The sequence below is a fragment of the Leptinotarsa decemlineata genome, unplaced genomic scaffold (assembly GCF_025532065.1).
Source record: "Leptinotarsa decemlineata unplaced genomic scaffold, Ldec_3_MD MMD2_tig00001719_RagTag_RagTag, whole genome shotgun sequence".
NCBI lineage: Eukaryota > Metazoa > Arthropoda > Insecta > Coleoptera > Chrysomelidae > Leptinotarsa > Leptinotarsa decemlineata.
Genome location: NW_027412569.1, coordinates 8,633,707 through 8,659,111, shown reverse-complemented (window position 1 = coordinate 8,659,111; position 25,405 = coordinate 8,633,707). Strand labels below are relative to the sequence as shown.

Here is a 25,405-nt window from a genome sequence, read left to right as displayed (position 1 = left end):
CAGATACTTTGTTGATGCTGTGATATTCAAAAATTATCATCATCATCAAAAATGTTGCGATTAACAAACAAATATTTATTCTCAATGTTTGGTATGGACACAATATCGAAGTCCGATCCTGCCCTTTCCCATTTTCGCCGCTTGATGGTTCATTTGCATTTGCAAGAGCATTTCAATGGAACGCAGATTTCTTGAAATATCGCATAATGAATTTTGATGACTGTGGAACTGGAGCTAATTCACTCTGGAATAAGCTTTTGATGTTAGAATTGGAGAGTCAATTTGATGTCGACGATGAAACGAAGAACCATGAATGCCTGAAGTAGCTTGGGGAACGATTATGAAACTTCATTATCACGAGGAAATCTTGAACCTAACTAATAAATCAATGGTAAGTTTTGGTTTGAAATTACTTTTGTGAATTCGCAGCAATGATCTCAAAAGTATCACTTCCTGCAATTTTCATCATTCTTGTTGACAACAGAATATTTTGAAAGGGTTAAATAATTAAAATTGAGAAATGATGTTATTTTAACAATGAACTCTGAAAAGAAATTCAGTGTTAAATCACTATCATTAAAAATCTCAAAGTTTTAAAATTTCTACATCAAAGTGACTATAAAACTCCAGAAGAAAAGAAATACACAAATGAGTAGAAAATATATTCTGCTGACCTTTTCTTTTTTCAATTCCCAAATAAATGAATACAAAAATCAAAAAAAAACATCTTTTTCGATTTTTGATTTGTTTGTGTCATTTTTTTGAACAACAATCCAGATGAAATTTAGATACAATTTTTTTCTCGAATATTCTACAAAATTCCCTATGAGTTTTTCAATGCATGTAAGTATGTGAATAATTCCTGTAAGCTTACTCAAAACTATAATTCTTCGATATATTGATTATGAGGCTTATATTCATTACTTATCGTGGCTCACAAAGTTATTTACGAAATTTATTTCTTCTGAATTTCATGATGAATTTGATTGATGCAACTAATTTTCTTTTTTTTGAGTATTTCAATATTAAATTCTACAAAAAGGATTTGAAGCTTTATATCTTCTATTAATTATCTGCGAGCGCTTTCGACAGTTGGTAGTACTGTCATCTTCTAGGCACTCCTCAAACTGAACTTGTCATCCTGTCGTCTGCCTCTTTGTGGTTTCAATTAAAAGACCTAGCATTCCCAGGCATCATCTAACATTACCACGTATCTCTGTATTTATATCCTGGACCCGGAAGTCATGCAGGTAGCTATAGCTGCCTACGTGGTGATGTTAGATGATGCCTGGGAATGCTACGTCTTCTAATTGAAACCATTGTTATCAAATTTTGAAAAATTATTTTGACGCCTGGTGCTTTGTTTCAATTTTCTCCAAATCTTCTAGATGGGATTAAAAACACAAGAATAGGGGGTAGTCTCAGTATGCTGTGTCCATACTTTTCAGCAATACTCTCGAGGGCATACACTTTTTCAAATGTTTTTGTCTGTAAAACTTCAAGTAGTTGCTTTTTGGAATAGAAATCTTCAAAATAGAAATTGATATCCAATCAAAAACTTTGTATTTCATCTTTTCTCGAATTTTTATTCGGTACTTTGATGAGCTGTCACGAATTAGAGGAAGCGTTGTCAAGAACTATTACACTATTCGCATCCAAATTTGGGACCAATGTGTTTTCAAACCATTCCTTAAAAATATTAGCTCCATGTTCTTATGATAGTCAACATTGCAGTCCCCAAGTTTTTTCCATATTTTTTCAAAGAATTCGAAACCCATCCTTCACTGCCTCCGCAATGCACAATGATTAGTCACGATCCTTTGTTTGCAGGCATGTTAGGCGTAGACATTCTCGAACCATCAGTCCACCCTTTCGTAACTGTGTCGTGAGTGTCATACCAAGTTTCGTCCAAATAGAAAATTTGTTCTAAGTATTTGTTACGCAATTACATTATTATTCTGCTTTCCATAACTGCTTGATGTTTGTTTATTATTTTGCATCTAAATCCTAGTTTCTTTATTCAATTGTGAAGAGTGTTGTCACAGCAGCTGACGTTATGGCCCGAAGTATTCAATTTCTTCCTTATGATTTCAATTGTAGGAATCTCATTACTTTTGTAACAGTCGTATATTGTTTTTTTAATGATTTTATTAGATGAACATCTGAAGGTTTTGGTAATCCCGCATCACATCGCGTCTTGCGTTCATAAAGTTTGTTTTTGAATATTTTACGTACAGTTGAGAAAGGAATTTCGGTCAAATCTGATGTTGCTTGTAATAGTTTATTTCCCTCGAAACCAAACTTTAGATGTAGTTTCTTATATACATTGAAACATACTCTCTGTGTTTCAATATTCAAATGCATCCAATTCTTATTCACTAGTATCTCTTGTTCGCATTCACCAGCGCAATTGGAATCAATACACAGGAAAAAGTCTGCGTTCTTATCACACTCGTTATTACTATTAGTACTTGTTCAAGGACACCGCATTTTAAACAAATAACAAAAATTTCAAATAATTATAACTTCACCAATATCGAATTTCAACACTCAAATCGCGATCAGTTCCTGAACTGAACATTGACGACACAACGGCGGTACTCATCGCTACATTCTATTTGTCACCGCAACATGACTTCAAATTTAATTCTATGACTCTTCAGCCAATCATAAAACTCGGTTAGTTAAAATTATCCAGTACACGTGACCGGTGTGAACTTGGCAGCTAAAAGGTAGCAGCCAAAATCCCGAAAACACCCGAGCGCACATAGACGTACCGGACGTACGTCGAAAAATTATTACTGAGAAATAAACATTAAAAAGATGAAAAATGATTAGAAGCTCTATTATTATCGCTGAACGAACACCTCGGGCAACTCTTTCGAATGTGCCTACTAAAAAAGCAGAATGAAAAAAAATTATAAATATATAGGGGATGGGTACATTTGTAAGAAATTATCTATCACTGAAAACATGTTTTGTTATCAGACGTAGTAGATGAGACCAGCCGTTAGAAGGGCTCAAATAGTGGAATAATTGAAGGGGGTCACATGGAGACATACCTATAAAAAGTAATCGAAACTCCTAGAAGAAAAAAGCCTGTCAAATGGGGATAAAATTCAAAACTGAATCGAAAGTCATAAAAGGAAAAATCCTTTCACCATAATTTTATGTTAGAAAAATCGATTTTGAAAATGATATTATACTGTGAGAAGCAAATCCGCCCAGGGATACAAATACAAAAATAATTTGAAACTCATGGAAGGAAATATCCTGTCAAAATAATTTCATATTGAAAAAATCGAATTCAATCATAATAACAATCTGTGGATATCACAACATGAGACCGCCCGTCGAAGGGGGTCAAATGGGGTTATGAATACAAAAATAAATCGAAACTCATAGAAGGAAAAATCCTGACAACAATTTCGTGCTGGAAAAATCGATTTCTATCATAATAACAATCTGTGGGAATCATAACATGAGACCGCCCGTCGAAGGGGGTCAGATGGGGTTATGAATACAAAAATAAATCGAAACTCATAGAAGGAAAAATCCTGTAACAACAATTTCATGCTGGAAAAATCCAATTCGATCATAATAACAATCTGTGAAAATCACAACATGAGACCGCCCGTCGAAGAGGGTCAAATGGGGTTATGAATACAAAAATAAATCGAAACTCATAGAAGGAAAAATCCTGTCACACAACAATTTCATGCTGGAAAAATCCAATTCGATGAAAGTAACAATCTGTGGAAATAACAACATAAGACCGCCCGTCGAAGGGGGTCAAATGGGGTTATGAATACAAAAATAAATCGAAACTCGTAGAAGGAAAAATCCTGTGACAACAATTTTATGCTGGAAAAATCCTATTCGATCATAATAACAATCTGTGAAAATCACAACATGAGACCGCCCGTCGAAGAGGGTCAAATGGGGTTATGAATACAAAAATAAATCGAAACTCGTAGAAGGAAAAATCCTGTCACAACAATTTCATGCTGGAAAAATCCTATTCGATCATAATAACAATCTGTGAAAATCACAACATGAGACCGCCCGTCGAAAGGGGTCAAATGGGGTTATGAATACAAAAATAAATCGAAACTCGTAGAAGGAAAAATCCTGTCACAACAATTTCATGCTGGAAAAATCCAATTCGATGATAGTTACAATCTGTGGAAGTCACAACATGAGACCGCCCGTTGAAGGGGGTCAAATGGGGTTATGAATACAAAAATAAATCGAAACTCGTAGAAGGAAAAATCCTGTCACAACAATTTCATGCTGGAAAAATCCTATTCGATCATAATAACAATCTGTGAAAATCACAACATGAGACCGCCCGTCGAAGGGGGTCAAATGGGGTTATGAATACAAAAATAAATCGAAACTCGTAGAAGGAAAAATCCTGTGACAACAATTTTATGCTGGAAAAATCCTATTCGATCATAATAACAATCTGTGAAAATCACAACATGAGACCGCTCGTCGAAGGGGGTCAAATGGGGTTATGAATACAAAAATAAATCGAAACTCGTAGAAGGAAAAATCCTGTCACAACAATTTCATGCTGGAAAAATCCAATTCGATGATAGTAACAATCTGTGGAAGTCACAACATGAGACCGCTCGTCGAAGGGGGTCAAATGGGGTTATGAATACAAAAATAAATCGAAACTCGTAGAAGGAAAAATCCTGTCACAACAATTTCATGCTGGAAAAATCAAATTCGATGATAGTAACAATCTGTGGAAATCACAACATAAGACCGCCCGTCGAAGGGGGTCAAATGGGGTTATGAATACAAAAATAAATCGAAACTCGTAGAAGGAAAAATCCTGTCACAACAATTTCATGCAGGAAAAATCCAATTCGATGATAGTAACAATCTGTGAAAGTCACAACATGAGACCGCCCGTCGAAGGGGGTCAAATGGGGTTATGAATACAAAAATAAATCGAAACTCGTAGAAGGAAAAATCCTGTCACAACAATTTCATGCTGGAAAAATCCTATTCGATCATAATAACAATCTGTGAAAATCACAACATGAGACCGCCCGTCGAAGGGGGTCAAATGGGGTTATGAATACAAAAATAAATCGAAACTCGTAGAAGGAAAAATCCTGTCACAACAATTTCATGCTGGAAACATCCTATTCGATCATAATAACAATCTGTGAAAATCACAACATGAGACCGCCCGTCGAAGGGGGTCAAATGGGGTTATGAATACAAAAATAAATCGAAACTCGTAGAAGGAAAAATCCTGTCACAACAATTTCATGCTGGAAAAATCCAATTCGATGATAGTAACAATCTGTGGAAGTCACAACATGAGACCGCCCGTCGAAGGGGGTCAAATGGGGTTATGAATACAAAAATAAATCGAAACTCGTAGAAGGAAAAATCCTGTCACAACAATTTCATGCTGGAAAAATCCAATTCGATCATAATAACAATCTGTGGAAATCACAACATGAGACCGCCCGTCGAAGGGGGTCAAATGGGGTTATGAATACAAAAATAAATCGAAACTCATAGAAGGAAAAATCCTGTCACAACAATTTCATGCTGAAAAAATCCAATTCGATCATAATAACAATCTGTGAAAATCACAACATGAGACCGTCCGTCGAAGGGGGCAAATGGGGTTATGAATACAAAAATAAATCGAAACTCATAGAAGGAAAAATCCTGTCACAACAATTTCATGCTGGAAAAATCCAATTCGATGATAGTAACAATCTGTGGAAATCACAACATGAGACCGTCCGTCGAAGGGGGTCAAATGGGGTTATGAATACAAAATTAAATCTAAACTCATAGAAGGAAAAATCCTGTCACAACAATTTCATGCTGGAAAAATCTATTCCTATCATAATAACAATCTGTGGAAATCATAACATGAGACCGCCAGTCGAAGGGGGTCAAATGGGGTTATGAATACAAAAATAAATCGAAACTCATAGAAGGAAAAATCCTGTCACAACAATTTCATGCTGGAAAAATCGATTCCTATCATAATAATAATCTGTGGAAATCATAACATGAGACCGTCCGTCGAAGGGGGTCAAATGGGGTTATGAATACAAAAATAAATCGAAACTCATAGAAGGAAGAATCCTGTCACAATAATTTCACGTAGAAAATATTGAATTCGATCATAATAATCATCTGTGAGAATCACAAGATGAGACAGGCCGTCGAAGGGGATGAAATGGGGATATAAATGATATTGTATTGTACTATTACAAGAAAAGAGGTATTTAGGAAAAAATATTTCAAATAAAAATTGTAGAGAAGAAAATTTAAAATAAGTTTCATTCTCAGAATGATTTGTCTATCATGTGAATTAAGTGAGATATGGGCACTATTTCTAGTCCCATGAGATACGCGTCCTACCTTATATCGCGTTAACCGAACGCAAATTTTATTGGCTTTCTACCAGCGATCAACTTATAGAAGATACTTGCCGTGCGTTTGCCTGAGAGAGCTTTGTTGGATTGTATTTGAATTTATTCTTGTTCACGCTGTTTTACTAGATTTTATTTTCTGTGTTTCAAATTTTAATTTTTGGTTCTTTACTCTTTTATTATGAAGAAACGTTACCTTCCCGTTGAAAAGGCTTTCGAAGCTATATCAATAGCCTTAAAAGACAAAATTCCTTCATATAACCTAAATATAGTTGAAAAAGATATTTGTCCAGAAATTGCTGATTCTCTGAAAGGAACATCATTTGGCGTTTGTAGTCGAATTCAGAAAATTGTAAATGGTAATAACAATTTCAGAAATTATTTTATGAGGAATTTTATGAATTCTCATGTTCCCACCACGAAAGTTTGTAGTACCTTGCATGAAGATAATTTGAAGAAAATGCTATTTTCAATGAACATTGATCCAGTTGAATTGTGTAGTTCATATCGAAGTGATGTTTCTGTTTACGCTATACTATGTAAAAAATTTGGTATGAAAAATTCGATTAAAAATAGAAAAAGAATTAATTACATGTGGAAAATATTAAAAAAAAAGAATTTTGGATGAAAATTGCGGTAATTGTAGTATAATGGACGATAATCAATTTAATGATGTTTCGATTGAATACTGTTCTACTCCAAAGAAAGAACTGAAATATTCAGTAGATTGTACCGTCGAAGGGGAAATCAAGGTACCGATTACAAACTGTGACATTGTTGAACAGAGTCAGCGTTCAGAAATGGAAAACTCGGGAAGTTCAGAGAATTGTACTGAGTTAATGCCCGGAGCAAAAGCTATAGATGGAAATCATAAAAACGTTTCACCGGAAAATTTTGAAATTCCAGAAGAACTATTGAATTTATCCAGTCCCAGGTACTGCTCTGAAATTTTACCCTTAAGTTCAATTAATATCATCGGGAAATCGGTTAAAACGGCTTATAAAAGCTGCAATTTTCTAGAAGGAGTATTTGTGGTTGAGGAAATAATCTGGAGAAAGATATTTACCGATGGAAGATTAGATGTAAAATATTATCCATATGTATTTCGAAATCGAATTGCTAAATATGTGAACAATGTTTGCATTATAGCGTTCAAATACATTAAATATCTCAAGAAAAATAATATCATTAACGTATATGGTATTTGTAAACATAATAATTATGGATGTAAAAAATTCAGATTGAATATTATTGATAGAACTGTTCAAGTGTTTAGTACATCTTCAAATTACAACCATCCATTTCATTTAACTAATCACGTGAAAGGGGTGGAAAGACGATTGATAAAGAAGAGATTATTGAATGAAAAGTCATTCTCTTACAAAAAAAACCTTTCTGAAAGCTAACGAAAATATTTTAAATGAAGGTAAAAATCTGCAACAAATCAAATCTGATTCAACCTTGAGGAAGATAGGGTCCCAAGCAATGGCACATTTGGATCGTGACAAAGACGATCTCTTTGATTTAATATTAATGCAGAATGATCACCCAGAGTATATTAAAGAGATATGTCTCCCGTTCAGCGTAAAAATTTATAGCGTTGAACAGTTGAGTGTTTTGAAAGTACAGAATAAAAAATCGTTAGGAATCATTTATTTTGATGCAACAGGGGGAGTCGTAAGGAAACCAACATCAAATTCTAAAACGGTTTATTTGTATACAGCGGTAATCAAGATTGAGAAACCTAAAAGAATATATCCCATATTTTCTATGATTTCTTCGACACACGATTCAAATTCTATTTTCAAATTGTTGAATGACTTTAGATATTTTTGCGAAGACAACAGGTACTGGCCAGCATTTTCAGGTGTTGTAACAGACTTTTCATTCGCTAATATACATGCAATTTGTAAAGCATTCAACAGATGTACTTTGAAAGAGTATCTACATAAATGCTATGTGTTAATAGAAAAAGGTTTCACCAGTCTGGAAAATCATTGCTTGGTGGGAATCTACCTATGCTGTGCTCATTTCATGAAAATGGTTTCCAAGGATGTGAATGACCTATGCATAAATATAGACCAAAGAAATATTTTAAAAAATATTATCGCATCTGCCATTTTAATCAAAGAAATTGATAAATTTGACACATTCGTCGAAAATATTTTCATACTTTTGAATTATGAATACCGCAACGAAAAAACGGAATGTGCTTTTAGGAAACTGACACAACTGGCTAGAGAAAAAGTTGAATACGCAGTAGAAACATTTCAAGAGACATTAAAAGACGACGGCTTTAGAGTAAATACTGAATATGCCGAAAAAGAAAATAAAAATGAAAGTATTTACAGTTCCACTCCTTTTTATATTGCGATTTTTGAAAAAAATCGAAACAATTATTGTCGAAGAAACAGTATTTAAAGAGAAAAACATATATTATAATAAAGAATTTTTCAGTATAATTATCACCAAATATTTGCCATTTTGTCCTTTATGGAGTGGATTATTATTGTTTGATAGGAAATCAGTCAGTAATTCAATTGTGGAAAATTATTTTGGGACACTGAAGTATAACAAACTCGAATCTCGAAAAAATTTAAAGTGCTCGCAATTCATTAGGAAGTTGAGAGAGGACATTTTATCATTGAAAATTGAATGAGATTTAGGAATTGAAAAGTCTCGATTAACGAAATACAAGGATTGGGCTCAAGAGAAAGGATCTCGAGAGAGTTGGATGCGCAAATCTAAAAAAAGGAGTACTACTCACTTTGATGCTAGATTTTTAAGAAATCAGACTAGTAGTCAAAGTAATGAACAGAGTGTATTATTTCCGGAAGATGATCAAGAATTAGCTCAGTGTGCATACTGCGGCCACGGAATGCTTGAGGAAAAAACTTCTTGGGTGAAATGCGATCAATGTGAGCGTTGGATTCATCAATTATGTGATAACTCAGAAGGAGACCGGTCATATTCTTCAATAAATTTTATATGTAAAATATGTGAGCTCAATATTTCATTAAATAAAGAAGAAAATATTCCTGAAAATTTGTATACAAAGTGTGAAAAATTTTTGAGAAACCTATCTTTGTCGGAAGTTCAGATGAAACAACTGGAAAAAATGACACGAACTCAGAGATTATGTCAACAATGGTTTGAAGAACGAAAAATACGGTTAACCGCTTCCAATTTTGGTCGAATTTGCAAACTAAGAAATATATTATCATACCCAAATATAATATCAGACATAAAATCTGGAAAACAAATAAATACAGCGGCAACAAAACACGGCATTGAATATGAACAAAAGGCAATTGCTCTTTATATAAAAGAGACCAACTCGACATATCTACCATCTGGACTCATTATCCATAGAAAATATCCGTTCATAGCTGGTTCTCCAGATGGGCTTATTGATACAGATGGTATTATAGAAGTGAAGTGTCCCTATAATTCGCGAAATGTTGACCCTTATATCCATAAATTTGATTTTTTGGAAAATAATTCATCTATAAAGTCTGAGCATAACTACCACTATCAAATTCAAGGTCTTCTGGAAATAACAGATAGATCATGGTGTGATTTGGTAATCTTCACTTTCACTAAAATAAAAATCGTGAGAGTTTATAGATCAACACACTTCTGGGAAATGATGTTTTTAAAGTTGAAGGATTTTTATTATTTTCATATGTTACCTCAACTGGTATTGCCGGAAAGGAATTTATCACCCACCGAGAAAAAATGGACTACCACGAAACCAGTTAGTTTTTTGGAAAACGGACTTGTATCCGATATAAATTATTATAAACAACTTGGCGACTATCGTGGCTACATAGTAACATCTATTTCGAAAATTGATTTTTCAATAAAAGAGATATTAGTAGAAGACTATTCAACTCTTAACGGAAGAAAATGGCTAAGTAGTTTCATAGTGGATCATTGTTTGCATATTTTTAATTCGGAACAGAGATACCAGATAATTTCAGTAGCCAAATCGTCAATAATTTTTGGTGAAGAAGTACTGTCAAAAAAATTTCATAAAAATACAGTTATATTTCCAGTTGCGAATCACCAACACTTTATTTTATTGAAAGTATCTTTTTCCGAAAAATTAATAACTGTCATAGATCCATTGGGAAAGGAAATATTACTTGGAGACGAATTGTTAGAACGATTTAAATATTTTCTTAGATTAAAACAACTAGAAAGTCGAAATTGGACTTATAATACATTGGTACATGTGATACAAAAGGACAGCTTCAATTGTGGTGTATATGTCATATATTTTTTCATGAAAATTGCGAAGCAAAAAAGTTTATTAGAATATTTTGATGCTTCAGTATTCCGCAATGATCTGAAACTGCTTCTACTGAAAAACAGTAAACAAATGCACAATATCTGTCTTTTCTGTGGACAAATCGTTAGCGACATACAGTTTTCATTCAAGTGTAGAACTTGTCTGAGATATATACATAAAAAATGCCTTTTAACAATTTTTTTGATATAAATTATGGATTGAAAATCACAGAGAAAACAATAAATGGAATGTGTGAACTGTGTAGATTATATTGATTCAAAGTTTTTGAAACTGAATTTTTTTTGAACTCATTAGGTCTACTATTTCACGAATCAAAGAGACAAGACTTCTGTCAAAAAAATTTCGAATAATATCTGATCAATGATTCATTTCATTTCAGTATTTGACAACCCTACATCTGTTGCATTCAATAACATGTTTATATTTTTATTTGGTTTTTCTAACTCTAAATTTTATTGATAGAATTTTTCTTTTTCTCAAGTCTCTATGTAACCCCCTTCGAAACCCGGAATAATGTTCTGCTTCTCACAGTATAATACCATTATTGAATTCAATTTTTGTAATGCATATAAAGTTATGGTTACAAGATTTTTCCTTCCGGGATTTTCAATTTATTATTGAATTTATATCTTCACTTGACCAATTTGAACGACCGATCTCATCTTGTGATTTTCACAGAATTATTGTGACTTCTATGAGTTTCGATTTATTTTTCATTCATAACCCCATTTGACCCCCTTCGACGGGCGGTCTCATATTGTGATTTCCACAGATTGTTATTATGATAGAAATTTATTTTTCTAGCATGAAATTGTTGTGACAGGATTTTTCCTTCTATGAGTTTTGATTTATTTTTGTATTCATAACCCCATTTGACCCCCTTCGACGGGCGGTCTCATATTGTGATTTCCACAGATTGTTATTATGATAGAAATTCATTTTTCTAGCATAAAATTGTTGTGACAGGATTTTTCCTTCTATGAATTTCGATTTATTTTTGTATTCATAACCCCATTTGACCTCCTTCGACGGGCGGTCTCATGTGATTTCCACAGATTGTTATTATGATCGAATTCGATTTTTCCAGTATGAAATTGTTGTGACAGGATTTTTCCTTCTATGAGTTTCGATTTATTTTTGTATTCATAACCCCATTTGACCCCCTTCGACGGGCGGTCTCATGTTGTGATTTCCACAGATTGTTATTATGATCGAATTGAATTTTTTCAGCATGAAATTGTTGTGACAGGATTTTTCCTTCTATGAGTTTCGATTTATTTTTGTATTCATAACCCCATTTGACCCCCTTTGACGGGCGGTCTCATGTTGTGATTTCCACAGATCGTTATTATGATCGAATTGGATTTTTTCAGCATGGAATTGTTGTGACAGGATTTTTCCTTCTATGAGTTTCGATTTATTTTTGTATTCATAACCCCATTTGACCCCCTTCGACGGGCGGTCTCATGTTGTGATTTTCACAGATTGTTATTATGATCGAATTGGATTTTTCCAGCATGAAATTGTTGTGACAGGATTTTTCCTTCTATGAGTTTCGATTTAGTTTTGTATTCATAACCCCATTTGACCCCCTTCGACGGGCGGTCTCATGTTGTGATTTCCACAGATTGTTATTATGATTGAATTCGATTTTTTCAATATGAAATTATTTTGACAGGATATTTCCTTCCATGAGTTTCAAATTATTTTTGTATTTGTATCCCTGGGCGGTTTTGCTTCTCACAGTATAATATCATTTTCAAAATCGATTTTTCTAACTTAAAATTATGGTGAAAGGATTTTTCCTTTTATGACTTTCGATTCAGTTTTGAATTTTATCCCCATTTGACAGGCTTTTTTCTTCTAGGAGTTTCGATTACTTTTTATAGGTATGTCTCCATGTGACCCCCTTCAATTATTTCACTATTTGAGCCCTTCTAACTGCTGGTCTCATCTACTACGTCTGATAACAAAACATGTTTTCAGTGATAGATAATTTCTTACAAATGTACTCATCCCCTATTTATAATTTTTTTTCATTCTGCTTTTTTAGTAGGCACATTCGAAAGAGTTGCCCGAGGTGTTCGTTCAGGGATAATAATAGGGCTTCTAATCATTTTTCATCTTTTTAATGTTTATTTCTCAGTAATAATTTTTCGACGTACGTCTATGTGCGCTCGGGTGTTTTCGGGATTTTGGCTGCTACCTTTTAGCTGCCAAGTTCACACCGGTGTACACGTGGACTAATTCGTAACGGCATTATTTCCTTGTATTGGTTTTTTTGTGCTTTGAGTTCGCCGATATCTTTAAGAATTATATATCAGTTACATAGACTATATTTTCCTTGACTTTTTTTCAACACTATCGGTGAATTAATTGAACATATTCGTTAATTTGTTTGTTCATTGCTGTTTATTGTAATGTAATTCCATTTGTTTAACGAAACTTATCCAAGCCAGAAGGATAAGGATTGATTGATCTTCTATTCAAAATCAAGATTAAAGTAACTTTCTCCATACCCAACATAGTAAACTGTCTAAGCTTCCACATTAAATAAGTGGGTGTTTGTTAACACCAACTCTCATCCGAATAAACATTACATCATCACAATTACAACTTTCAAAATCCCCCAGCCTCCCCCCTCCTCGATCATAAATCCAAGAGAATGTACACACTCATACATAACCATCAGCCTCCCTCTCCCTCAAAAACATCAAAAGTCGAACTTGAACGTCACACATCAATTGCCTCATTGAAATTTTATTGGTCAATAGCTACAGCTTCCAAATTGAGCGGCACTCAGCAAAACTAATTCTCTACGGTTAATTAAACTTCCAGAACGTTCACAACAGTTACGATGATTGAGGCAGCGCCATTGGCAGAGCAGTAGCCAACGGGGAGAGGCAGGCGTGGTTTCGAAACTCGCCCCTCCTCTCCCTGTCCCGTCGCTCAAGAGATGGAAGCTGTCAACGTAACAGTTGCGTCTCAGCTGCGATTCATGTGTGAAGCCCCTAGATGGGCAGTGTGTAAAGACTAAAAACAAGTGAAATTCAGCGGTGTCATGATGGAACTTCCATCTGGTGAGACGTTTTTGAAGACGGTCGAAAGTGAACCCAGAAACAAGCCAGTGCCAAGGCCTTTTTCCATAGAGGCCCTGATGAGTGATTGTGGACCAAGGAGAACTGTAGATGTGACGCCTTGGGGTGTTGCAAGTCATCAACAAAACCAGTTTCTGGTAAGGGATTCCAGAGATACCGATTCTGATGGCAGTGTTGATATGGATCTGGCGCAGGACTTGTCCAATAGAAGTCAAAAAGATGGTGAGTGGGTTGGGTTGTCACAAGTAGCGAATATGCTAAGTGATACTTTGAAACTGTAAGACTTCAAATTTTGGACAAATGGGATGGAAGTAGCGGTCTTCTACTTCGACTATATTATTGTGGATAACCTTATTATATCTCTGGCTAGATTCTTTTGGTAGCATCTAAACTTTTCCTACTCCTTATTTTTCTAAACAGATTCTCAAATTTCAAGTTGTATAACCTACATACCACCTTTTTCTTCAAAACTTCTGCTACTTCTACTTGAACAGCCGAACCCAATGTGTCATTTGGGATAATCAGTCTTTGCTTGTGTCCCCTAAGGGTCTATATCTTAGGTCTTGCTTTATTCGTGATATATATGTCACAATTTCACAAATGTGGTCAGTATACTAAAATTCATAGTTAAGCAGGACACTCAAATCTAGATGCAATCTCCTGAAATGTCACTGGCAATAGCATGTCAACAAATCAACCAAGACCTGATTTCATTATTAACCACCTCTAAAAAATACTGCCTAACAATCAATCCTTCTAAAACTGTTGCTATGCTATTTTGGAGGACAGCAATGAGGAAACGATGTCAAAATTAAATTTCGATTCATCTTAATAATGTTAATGTTAGTGTGTCTGAGCGCACTAAAAATCTTAGTCTCACAGTAGATCAATCTCTCAGATTTTCCCCTCATGTTCCGCTAATTCTAAAGAGGAGATATTGCAACTTGAAAACAATGTAATCGAATAGGGAAATCCTCAATAGAAAGTCCAAGAAATTACTATGTGACGCCTTGGTATTATCTCACGCAAATTACGCGGATACTGTGTATGGCCCAAGCTTGTTACAGTCTGACAAGAGAAGACTGCAAACTCTTCAGAATTCTTGTTTAAGACTTAGGTATCACTGGAGCAAAAAGGCGACAACCTGTTTCCCATCATTTGAGTAGTCTAGGATGGCTGAATATGCAAACCCGGAGTAGTCATACTTAGAAGTAGGATAGAAGCGAGTTACTGAGATGACTCAAGGTATTCCTCAAGGACCATCGTTGTTTCACTTTTCATTTATAATTTACGGTAAAACTCAACGTATATTTGAAAAACAATAAAGCAGTAACAGATCAATAACATCAATATTAAGGTCGTGCTGGGTCATATCCAACTACCTTGATATGGACCCATCAACTGAAATCTCTTCAGATCCACAGATACGATTCCAGATCCACACTACAGGTTCCCTGAGGGGTTCAGGAGAGAGTCTTTTGGTTGGTGGATGCAGTTCTTGCAGCCATGGGAGACCTACTTTCCAAGCCATATAATTGTCTTGCTTACCAATACCTGGTAGACTATCAATCAGGCTCTGCCTAGATTGAGGACCATGGTTGTCGATCATGAAGTCTCCACAAGGCAACTTCAGGCTTTGATAGGCACATATTTTGTGTCTGCTCCACCGTGAATTGGATAATATTCAAATCTGTAAATGCTGTGAAAACTGAATAAAACTGGCAAACTGGTATAGATTGGCTCTATATCTGGCAAAGAAGATATTGATAAATGCGAACCATATCAGGAACTAGTTCGATAAGAATATGTTCTGTGTAATGTACAAACTGGAAACCTCTGCTTTTTCAACAGAGCAAAGGTCGATACATTTCGTCGATTTCCTCACAACAGGACTCTGGTGATATGGTTTGGCACGCTTGCGGAAAGTTTTAGTGAAATAACACCAGCAGCTGACCACCATTCAGAAACCATGGTCTTCGTCTTTGGGAAGTGCCTGGATGGCTCATCGATGTCCAACCACTGTCCGGAACTACTTCTGTTGTTGTAGAAGATCTATTTTCCATCACACTTGACGATCATATCCAAATGAGGATCTTTTTGGTTGCGCCAAAACAAAAACAGACCTCGAAATGTGACAATATAAATCGATCGTTTAAATCGTGGGACATCCACTTTTCAAGCAAATATCCTACAAATAACCTAAAACAAGATTGTTAAAAGGGATGTCATGAAAAGCATGAAATGATTTCCAGAGATTGGAAAGAAATAGAAAAGTCAGATGGTTTCCAATCTTGAATTATATTGGATTCAATAGATAACTTCCTTCCACAGGCTGGTTGAACTTTCAAAGTGATTTCTAGGAACCTATCCCTGATTTGTATAAGATCGGTGTAAGTGATGTTATTTTTGGAAAATTCTGATTTGATAAAAAGTTTCGAATGAAAAAGTATTGAGTATAATGATGAAAACTTACTTCAGCTTCCCAAAGCTTTCCAGACTTTCCTAAGAATGGTCGCGATGTTTGAAAAATTGAAAACACCGATTTTATGAAATTAGGCACTCATTTTTCGTTAGTAAAACTACGAAAAAATGCAGTTCACTGAAATTTGGGAACATGTGAAAGCGGACACATGATAAGATTAGCTTTTTGTAGTGAAATTTGAATCGGAATTGAAATATTTTTTTAATATTAGTAGCATTTTAAACTGTTGAATAGACGAATGTTTGTAGTAATTTCGTGTGTAAAATGTGAAATTTCATACGATTTTTTTCAAAATTTGTCAAAATCCCGTCGGAGTCTGTCGAAACCTTTCCTGAGAATTGAACAACATTTCATCAAAGATTATTCGAGAATATTTTGGCGACAAACTATTTTTCTAGAGAGATATGTAGTAAAACTTCTACAATTTTTAAAATTTTCGAAGTTTTATTTTTTCACAAAATTTAATCGAATTTCTATTAGTTTGTGTGAATAGATATCCAGCATTAATTCGTCGAATGTATGATGAGAGTTTTAGAACTAAATTAATTGAAATTTCTACGCAGTTTTCAATAACATTTTCAGAAGTTTTATCAGACAATTTGATTATATAATTTTTGTAAATATCGGCAAATCATATAATTTATATTTAGGTCTTATTGAAACAGGATGAATAAATCCGTGAAAACAAATTCAGATTTAAATAAATGAATTCAAAAATTGATTTTGTAAAATTTCAGAAAGTAGATCTTTCAAAAATATTAAATAGTCGTCTAGAATTATTGATTTGATTAAAATACCATCCTGAAAATTTAAGTTGGCATCCTGTCTCTCAAATACCTGTTCTTGCAGGAACCTGAGAGTTCTAATAAAATCCATATTTCAAAATTCAGATTTCAGTTTTATACTTGATAATGGGGTCAAATCCGAAATCGGTCGTATAAATACAATTTACCAGTGGTATTTAGACAAAAGTGTTTTTGAATTACCATAAAGTAAACAAGACATCAATCACACATATCGTCTAAAATTGTTTGAAATTTTGGAAAAGTCTTGTAGAGCAGTTTGAAACTTCAATCTATTTTGCTTAAATTCTCTGAAATTTCGTCGGTGTAGATGAAGAAAATTTCCAAAAGAAATATACAAAACTGTATTCAATTTCAACAAAATATCAACAGGGAAATGAAATAAATTAGTAGTATCAGTAGTAATTTTTGGAACTTTTCACAAATTTCGAATCAAATGCTCATCAAATTTCCTAATTGTTTCAAAGTTCTCAAAATCATATTCTAGTTGAAATTATCATGCGATTTCATTGAAATTGAGTGAAATAATTCATTAAAATTTTCAAATTTATTATATTGAGTTTTTATGACAAATTTGTCCAGATTTCAAGTGAATACTATGAATTTTTGGGGTAATTTTGTACAATTGTCGAAAAATCCTCAAATTATTTTTTGTAAAAGATAAAACTTCATTCGAGTTCTTCAAATTCTTTCAAAAATTCGTCGTTCCCTGAAAAAAACGTTCTGAACAACAGAATTTCAACAAAATATCAATGATTTTGGAATTTTTGATAAAGTTGAATGAATTTTCTGTAGTTATTTTACGAAATTGAAGGAATTTTTTATAATCGTATGTACAGAACACCAATATAAGTATATTATTTCTTGGAAATGGTGAACATTTATTGGGTGTCAAAGAACCCCGATGCCGATTATAATTCCAGAGAGATTTTGCCAATATGTTTTCGAATTGTTCGACAAAACTTGTTAAACAAACAATGCCAAATTTGCATCAAGAATCCATTATGTGGAAAAGACAGTAATTTGAATAATATTCAAGACGTGGGATAGACAGAGACCACCTACGAAGGATGGTATTAATTTAGTCGTTTCACTAAGATCAAAGGGTTCAGATAAAAGTGCATTTCTTGAACCTAAACGCACAAGAAAAGAAACTACTTTTTAATAAACTGAAACTGAAAAATGCTCGTCTCTCTACGAGTATCTCCTACGAGTATCTCCCCAACGAATGCGCAATAAAGACTGCTCCTTTTAATATCAAGTTAGGCCGAACGGAAACGGGCCAAATTGATGGTATTATGGTTAGAACAACCCTTCAGCGAGTCATTATCAACTGAATAATTCAATAAAACGCCTAAACGCCATAAGGGGATTATGGTTTTCCATTAGTGAACGAACAATAGTAATCGGCGAATGCATTTCATTGGAATTATAGTCATGTAAACTGTTTAATATAGGGTTGAGAATAACTAACGAACGCTAATGACCATGTTGATTCATTTAAACGGATGGTATATTCTATAGTTTCTCTACTGTGAGAATTAAGACCCGTAAGTTTAAATATTACCCACCAGTTACGTAGGTTGATTTACATCATTACGCCAACCTTGACCATTCGAATAAAATATTCCGTTTTTCAATTGATACGCTATCTGTTCAAAAAATAAGATGGCCCATTTTTTAGAAATTCGCCTACCATGTAAAATACAAATTCAACATATTTAACAGCTGAAATTGTAAGACGATTGTACTTACATGAAAAAATTTAAAAATCGGGGATCGAATGTACTGAGTCCTTGAAATTTGCACATTCTTCTTATTGTTTCAAAACAGTTCACGTATATGTTCAATGATCAACAAATGCTAGTCTAATGTACTTTTTGATGCTTCCTTTTTTATTGATTTCTATTATTTTTATCGTGTTTAAATATATCACATGCTTCAATAGAAGCACCGTATTCTTAGTGTGTAATACTTAAGTGGACATTATTTACGTCTTGTTTTACGTGTGTGTTCTTACTTTGCCTAAATTGGATGGCTGTGTATAGAGAAGAGTGTTTAAAATATGTTTTTTCGTTAACTAGCTGTCGCCCCTCTATGAACGACAACCCTCAGAAGTCGGAACTTGTGCGAGCTAAGGATTAACGAGGACTTACCTTTTAACGTGTGTTTCCACTGATTCAAGTCCTATATAAATAGATGACATCAAATTCCAAAAGCAAGCCATTCGTAATCCAACAGCGCTGTTGAGACCTGCCATAGATCTCATCAGTGATACTAGTCATTATTGTTAGACTCAACTACCTGTCCTCTTACGAAAAAACCCATATATTTTATTGTGTTATATTCAACATCGACCTCAGAGTTGATACTTTTGAAAATGAAAATGAAAATCAGTAGTGGATTACTATAAGTACAAGTAAACCCCATTTACGATATTATATGATAAATGTTCATTGGCAAAAACCATATATCTCTGTGTTGAACTGAGAAGATTCAAGTATATTGCTACTTTGACCTGGTAGTAGTATTCATTACATTTATATTGAATATTATGAATAAACAAAAATTGCTCTTACCATCGAAACATCTGCTTAAGCAATCTGTTTTCCGTCAAGCAATTGAAGCATGGATCTATTTAAAATTTTAGCATGCCATTTGGCTTTAAAATGCCCCAACACCATTTCAGAGCATTAAGGCTAATTCACTTTTACTGAGTGTTATTTGAGAAAATGTTGTGTCTCGTTCTCAACTCTTTGCAAGAACACTTCAAACAACTCAAATCTTAGATTCATTGAGTGATTCCATTTTTAAAATATTCATATCTACTCCTATGTGTGTAAGATGAGGAATCGAAGGACTTAGTTGAATAATCAACCACTTCATTTTTTTCCCGATAAACGACAACCCTCAGAAATCAAAACTTGTACTGGTTGAAGATTAGCGGGGTCCTACCTTCGGACGTGCGATTTCTAGCACAAGTTGAATTATACGCAGTGAACATTGTTCTTCCGATCGACAAACCACTTACGCCACCACAATTGGCTACCGTCCTAATAAGTAAGTAAGTGAGAATGTTTACTTAGTCTACTTAGACCAGACCGGCATATTAAATATTTGAAAAAATGCGAACAATTTAGCAGTGGTAATGAAAGAAAATTGGATATACTCAAAATATATTTTTAAATTTTGCCAACCTACTGGTTGTTAATTTAAATCAAAGTTCAAGTCCTATTCATATCAGTATGACTATGTCTCTATGTTCTCTGGAGATTTTTCTACTGAAGAAAAATTAATAATCAGCTGAAAACTTTGAAGATTGTACGTATTCGGATTCTATTTCTAATGTCTCCCTCATGAACAGAACAGTGATCATTTTCTATGCCAAAATAATTCTGAGTTAGACATTTTGAGGATTTTGAGATGTTTACTTTGGCAAACGGGTTTCACCGTTCTATGTCAAATCGTCCATGGGCTATTTCGTTTTTGGACATTATTGTCCGGATGATTTAGATATGAGTTATAGACTTTATCGTCTATATAACCATTTACTTGAGTTTGTTTTCCTAAGCAAGCAATCCGGAAAGTTGCTCTCAAATGATCCGGCAAACGTCACAATAATTATGCCAGGAAAGTGTGTTTTGATTATTCGAAACTCACCTCAGCCGAAGATGTAAACGGGAAGGTCATTCCTGGTCAACGCTCTATTTATGCCCTTTGAAAAAGTGCGTCTAAAAGAATGAACGAAAATTAAAAAAAGAACCCTTTAGTGAGTTATTCTCAGAGAAACGTCTATAGTGACAACATCGTAACATCTACTCACTTGTTTATAAACAGAGGCAGACAACAACGAACATGTTTTGTCACTATTGTTCGACCTACAACGTGTGGCGTGGAATTAGGTATACCACAGGGTTCAGTTCTTGGCGCCTTACTATTTCTTCTTTATGTAAATGACTTTGTACAATATTCAGATGATGTTCACGTACCTAAGTTTGCCAACGACACAACAATAACCGTATCTGATCAGAATGTGGAACAGATTGTAATTGAATTAGAAAAAGTGAAATCAATTTTTTGTCTTGATGGTTAGATACTCATTTACGTGAGGGTTTCAATTGGAACAGACACATTTAAAGCGGTTTTTAAAATATCAACAACGTCTATTTGGCAATTTAGCCAATAAAATCACACTTGATTGCAAAATTTTGTTAAAATTTCATTAGGGCTATGACACTTCCATCTAATAACCTTGATATTATGGTATTTTGGTTTTGATTTTTTCAAGTAACATTGATATTTTTAAATTCATATATATCACTATTCTATACTCTTTCGTTATTTGCCTTAGTACACTATGTATCATAGTACACTATGTGAATGTATGTGATATTACACTTTGTATCGCCAATGGGACTATTTAGCCAGTAAACCCAGTAAAGTGGTTTCAACACATCTCATTTCTGCAGCTTACCGAAATATTCGTCTTCTGGAAAGCCAGTCTTGTTCCACGGAGTTAACATTTTGCAAATGGGATCAGAGCTGAAGTTTCTAAAAGTAGAAATGAAGCCACCCCAATTTACATAAATATAAACTGTACCATTTTTGAAACATGTGTTCATAGCCTTACCGACTTCTTTCGTTCCAGGCTCCGACATGGACGACGATCTCGAAGACCCCCAAAACTCAGACGGCGGCCCGGGCTCGACCAAAGCCCGCAGACGACGCACCGCCTTCACCAGTGAGCAACTCCTGGAGCTAGAGCGAGAATTCCACGCCAAAAAGTACCTCTCCCTCACGGAACGTAGCCAAATAGCATCGGCCCTGCGCCTCAGTGAGGTACAGGTGAAAATTTGGTTCCAGAACCGCAGAGCCAAATGGAAACGGGTCAAGGCCGGCTTGGGCACAGGGCCGCACCAAGGTATAAAGGGCGCTCAGCAGAAGAACAAATTGGTGGTGCCGATTCCGGTCCACGTGAACAGGTTCGCGGTGAGGAGCCAGCACCAGCAGCTGGAGAGAGCCCTGGGAGACCTAGCGGGGAGGGTTCTGGCCAGTCACGCGGCGTTGAGGGCAGGGTTGGACTTGCATGGGTTTCATCCGCAGGCGCCCCCTCATTAGAAGGGGATGAGACATTTTGGACTGTGTATAGGTGGGAGTGCGATGTGAGGTGATTGAAAGGGATGTTCGGAAGCTTTTGAGGGGCTATAAGTGATATTAGAGTTTCACAAAGTTTTTGTTGTTGGTTCTTACAAAATGTTCTGTATCGTTGGAAAATGAAATATTTACAATCAAACTGGAAGGGAAATTTGCCTTTTTTGTTGAGAGGAAACCTAAATTTAAAAAAATCACTCTTGAAGTTTTGGGAACGGTTAAATAATATACCTACAGTGTAGACTTCGAATGGAACAAGGTATGGATGTCTTGTAATTGTGTTGATTTATCTTTCAATTATCTCTCTAATAATTGCTTATTTAATGATATCATAACAGTCCACATTCTTTTAAAAAATCTGCGAATGAACAAGAACTATCGTGGCTTTCATGGATTTTCATCAAGTATCGGCCAATTCCATTCATATATCTTAAGAACTGAGCCTAAGGATTGAGTGGGGAATGGGAAAAAATACCAGCGTGGTCCAAACAGAACTGGCTGATATCTCAATCGCCACAAAAGAAATAACCAGAAAGGAATTCCTGGCAAAAACATATAAATTTGCACTGACAGCAGACAAGCCCCATTAGCCTTAAACAGACAACGTGTAACCTCAGGGCTAGTACTAGAGTGTCACCAAGATTTAGCCAAAGCCTCGGTAGATAATAACACTATCCTCAGGTGGGTTAAAAGGATGGGATGGAATCAAAGGATCACCTTGAGTGATTCTGGGAAGCTGGCGCCGAAGAAATATCTGGCGATGACCAGGAAAAATCTACGCTTAACAGTAGGATTTCTGACTGGCTACTGTCAACTAAGGAAACACCTCCATAATAAGGGGCTAGTGGACACACCTCTAAGCAGCATGTGTGAACAGGAAGATGAAACTGTCAGGCATATCCTATGCGAGTGCCCGGAGTTATCGTCAATAAGAGAGTGTGTGTTCGGCGAGTCTTGGGCTACACCTGCCGATATAAAGGAGATGTCTCCCAGGAACCTGTCCTCCTTCCTGGAAAGGACAGGATGGACGATGACCTACGAGGACAACTCCTCGGGAGGATATACAATGGGTCACATGTGGCCTAAGTGCTGTGGGGTTACACTCACCCTCCCTACTCTAGAGAGAGATCTTGAGAACTATAATGAAAAATTTAAATAAAACGCACTCCTGTTTGTTTCGAAAAATTGATAAAAATGAAGTCTCTTCACAACTTGATTTCATGCATATTGAAATGGGGGTAATTTCGTGAGTTTTACAATGGGGCCATTCATTTCTGAAATGAACAGGGTAGTATCTCAGAATAATTTAACGCATTTTCCAACCTCTGTAATTGAATATGCTGCTAAACCGTATCGGGTCTATTTTCAATGGAATAGTTCAGACAAACCCAAGGGAATATTCAACTGATGTTACGTTTCAGCAAGATTGGACATTTTCTCATCTGTTTCGAGTGTGGATGGATGACGATTATCCAAACCGCCGTATAGACTGACATGGTTCAATAGAACGGTCCGCTTGATTACCTGATATGACGCCTGTAGTTTTTTTTGTGGGAATGAATCTTGATTATATGTTACGTAATCTCAGTTCATTCCACAATTCATGCGTAGAATAAGAGGTGATTGCAATACAATCATCTCAGAAATATTCAATGACATGAAATGATTTTGTAAACATATTTCATCAGTCTCATGAAGTGAATATGGAATTTATTAAAATGAAAGCTAATTACTTATTCTCAACATATTACTTTCCTGGAAATGTATTTTTTTTAAATTTTAAATTCATATCCACATCTGAACTGAATTGGTTAGTAATAATAAATTGGTTCACAGAAAACTTCGACCAGGGGAAACATTAAAGCAATACGAAATATGTGAGATTACGAATTCATATTCTCAAAAATAAAACGCTTTGGAACTTACATTCAGACCTGGACTAGAAGAATTGTTTATGGAAACAATTTTGAAGTGATAATTTTTATTTTCCACTGAAACATTATGAATACTTGCAGAAATTGAACTTCTTAATATATGACTATAACCACTCCAAAATTATATATGGAAGAATTTGTTATTTTGAAAGATTATAAAGTAATGATTGATCCTCAAAAGTCTACCGAACCCGACGTCAAACTAATTATTTGACTTACTTCTTCTCTGATGAATGCAAAAAAGTCATTGCCATTACTTATTACTATATTTAGGCCCATTTCTGACGATCATATGAAATCGTTGAGGCAGCTCAATAATTTTTGGAAGTGTATATATTTTTTTATAATTCTGTATGGCAGAGCAATTGTTTTAGAATTTTGATTATAGTGAATAGATAGATACATTTTTATCATAACATTTGAAGTGCAATAAAAAGTATACTAAGATACTGTCAAACCAAATAAGGATCTGGTTGTACAGTTGAAAATGTAAATATTTGTAATATATATGTTAACACATAAACTATTTGTCTTTTTTTCACCCTAATAGCTTTGTTAATCTCTGTGAAAATTTGCGAATCCCAGGAAAATCCTCAAGAAGACATTGAGTGATCTCTGGTCTTTCATACAAAAATCATCGTTTATTCTCTACATGTTTTGAGGAGTTGAAGATTTTTTGTACTCAAACAATTTGAAAAAATGAAGGTTAATTCGACAACAAACAGGGTTTAGTGAAGGAACGTAAAGAATGAGGAAAGCATGCGAAAACATAATGCGAAAACCAACTTTTTACCATTCATGAACAGGCACAACACACACAAGTGACGTATTAAAAAAACACTTTATTGATTTAGATTTACACTGAACGATTTTACAAAAACGCAACACTTGTTTCGCCACACAATGACTTCTTCGGGTGTGTCTTTATTGACTAATTCTACATATTCATTGCGTAATATATCTTATTCTTGTCCAAAATAAGTGTTTTAAGTTGAGTCTCCAGAAAATCAAAGAGTTTGTTCCGAAATGCCTATTTTATTTTGATGTTTTGTTATTTGATATTATTGAATATTAAGTTCTTGTTATAATAGTTCAAGTAAACGATATGGGCACTATATCAACCTACCTTCTAGCAGTTCCTCTTTAATAAAATAGTTAGGGAGCTAACTAATTTTGTTATTCAATAATCATTTCTGATTA

The 25,405-nt window shown here is 34.7% G+C and overlaps 1 protein-coding gene across 1 annotated transcript; it reads left to right on the top strand.

Annotated features, from left to right (window-relative positions):
• Nucleotides 1-24,719, top strand: LOC111506977 (uncharacterized). Its single transcript, XM_023162198.2, has 3 exons — nucleotides 1-391; nucleotides 13,576-14,057; nucleotides 21,769-24,719. The coding sequence occupies exons 2-3, from the start codon at nucleotides 13,799-13,801 to the stop codon at nucleotides 22,236-22,238; spliced, it is 729 nt and encodes a 242-aa protein (XP_023017966.1). The 5' UTR covers nucleotides 1-391; nucleotides 13,576-13,798; the 3' UTR covers nucleotides 22,239-24,719.
• Nucleotides 24,720-25,405: the final 686 nt, after the last annotated feature.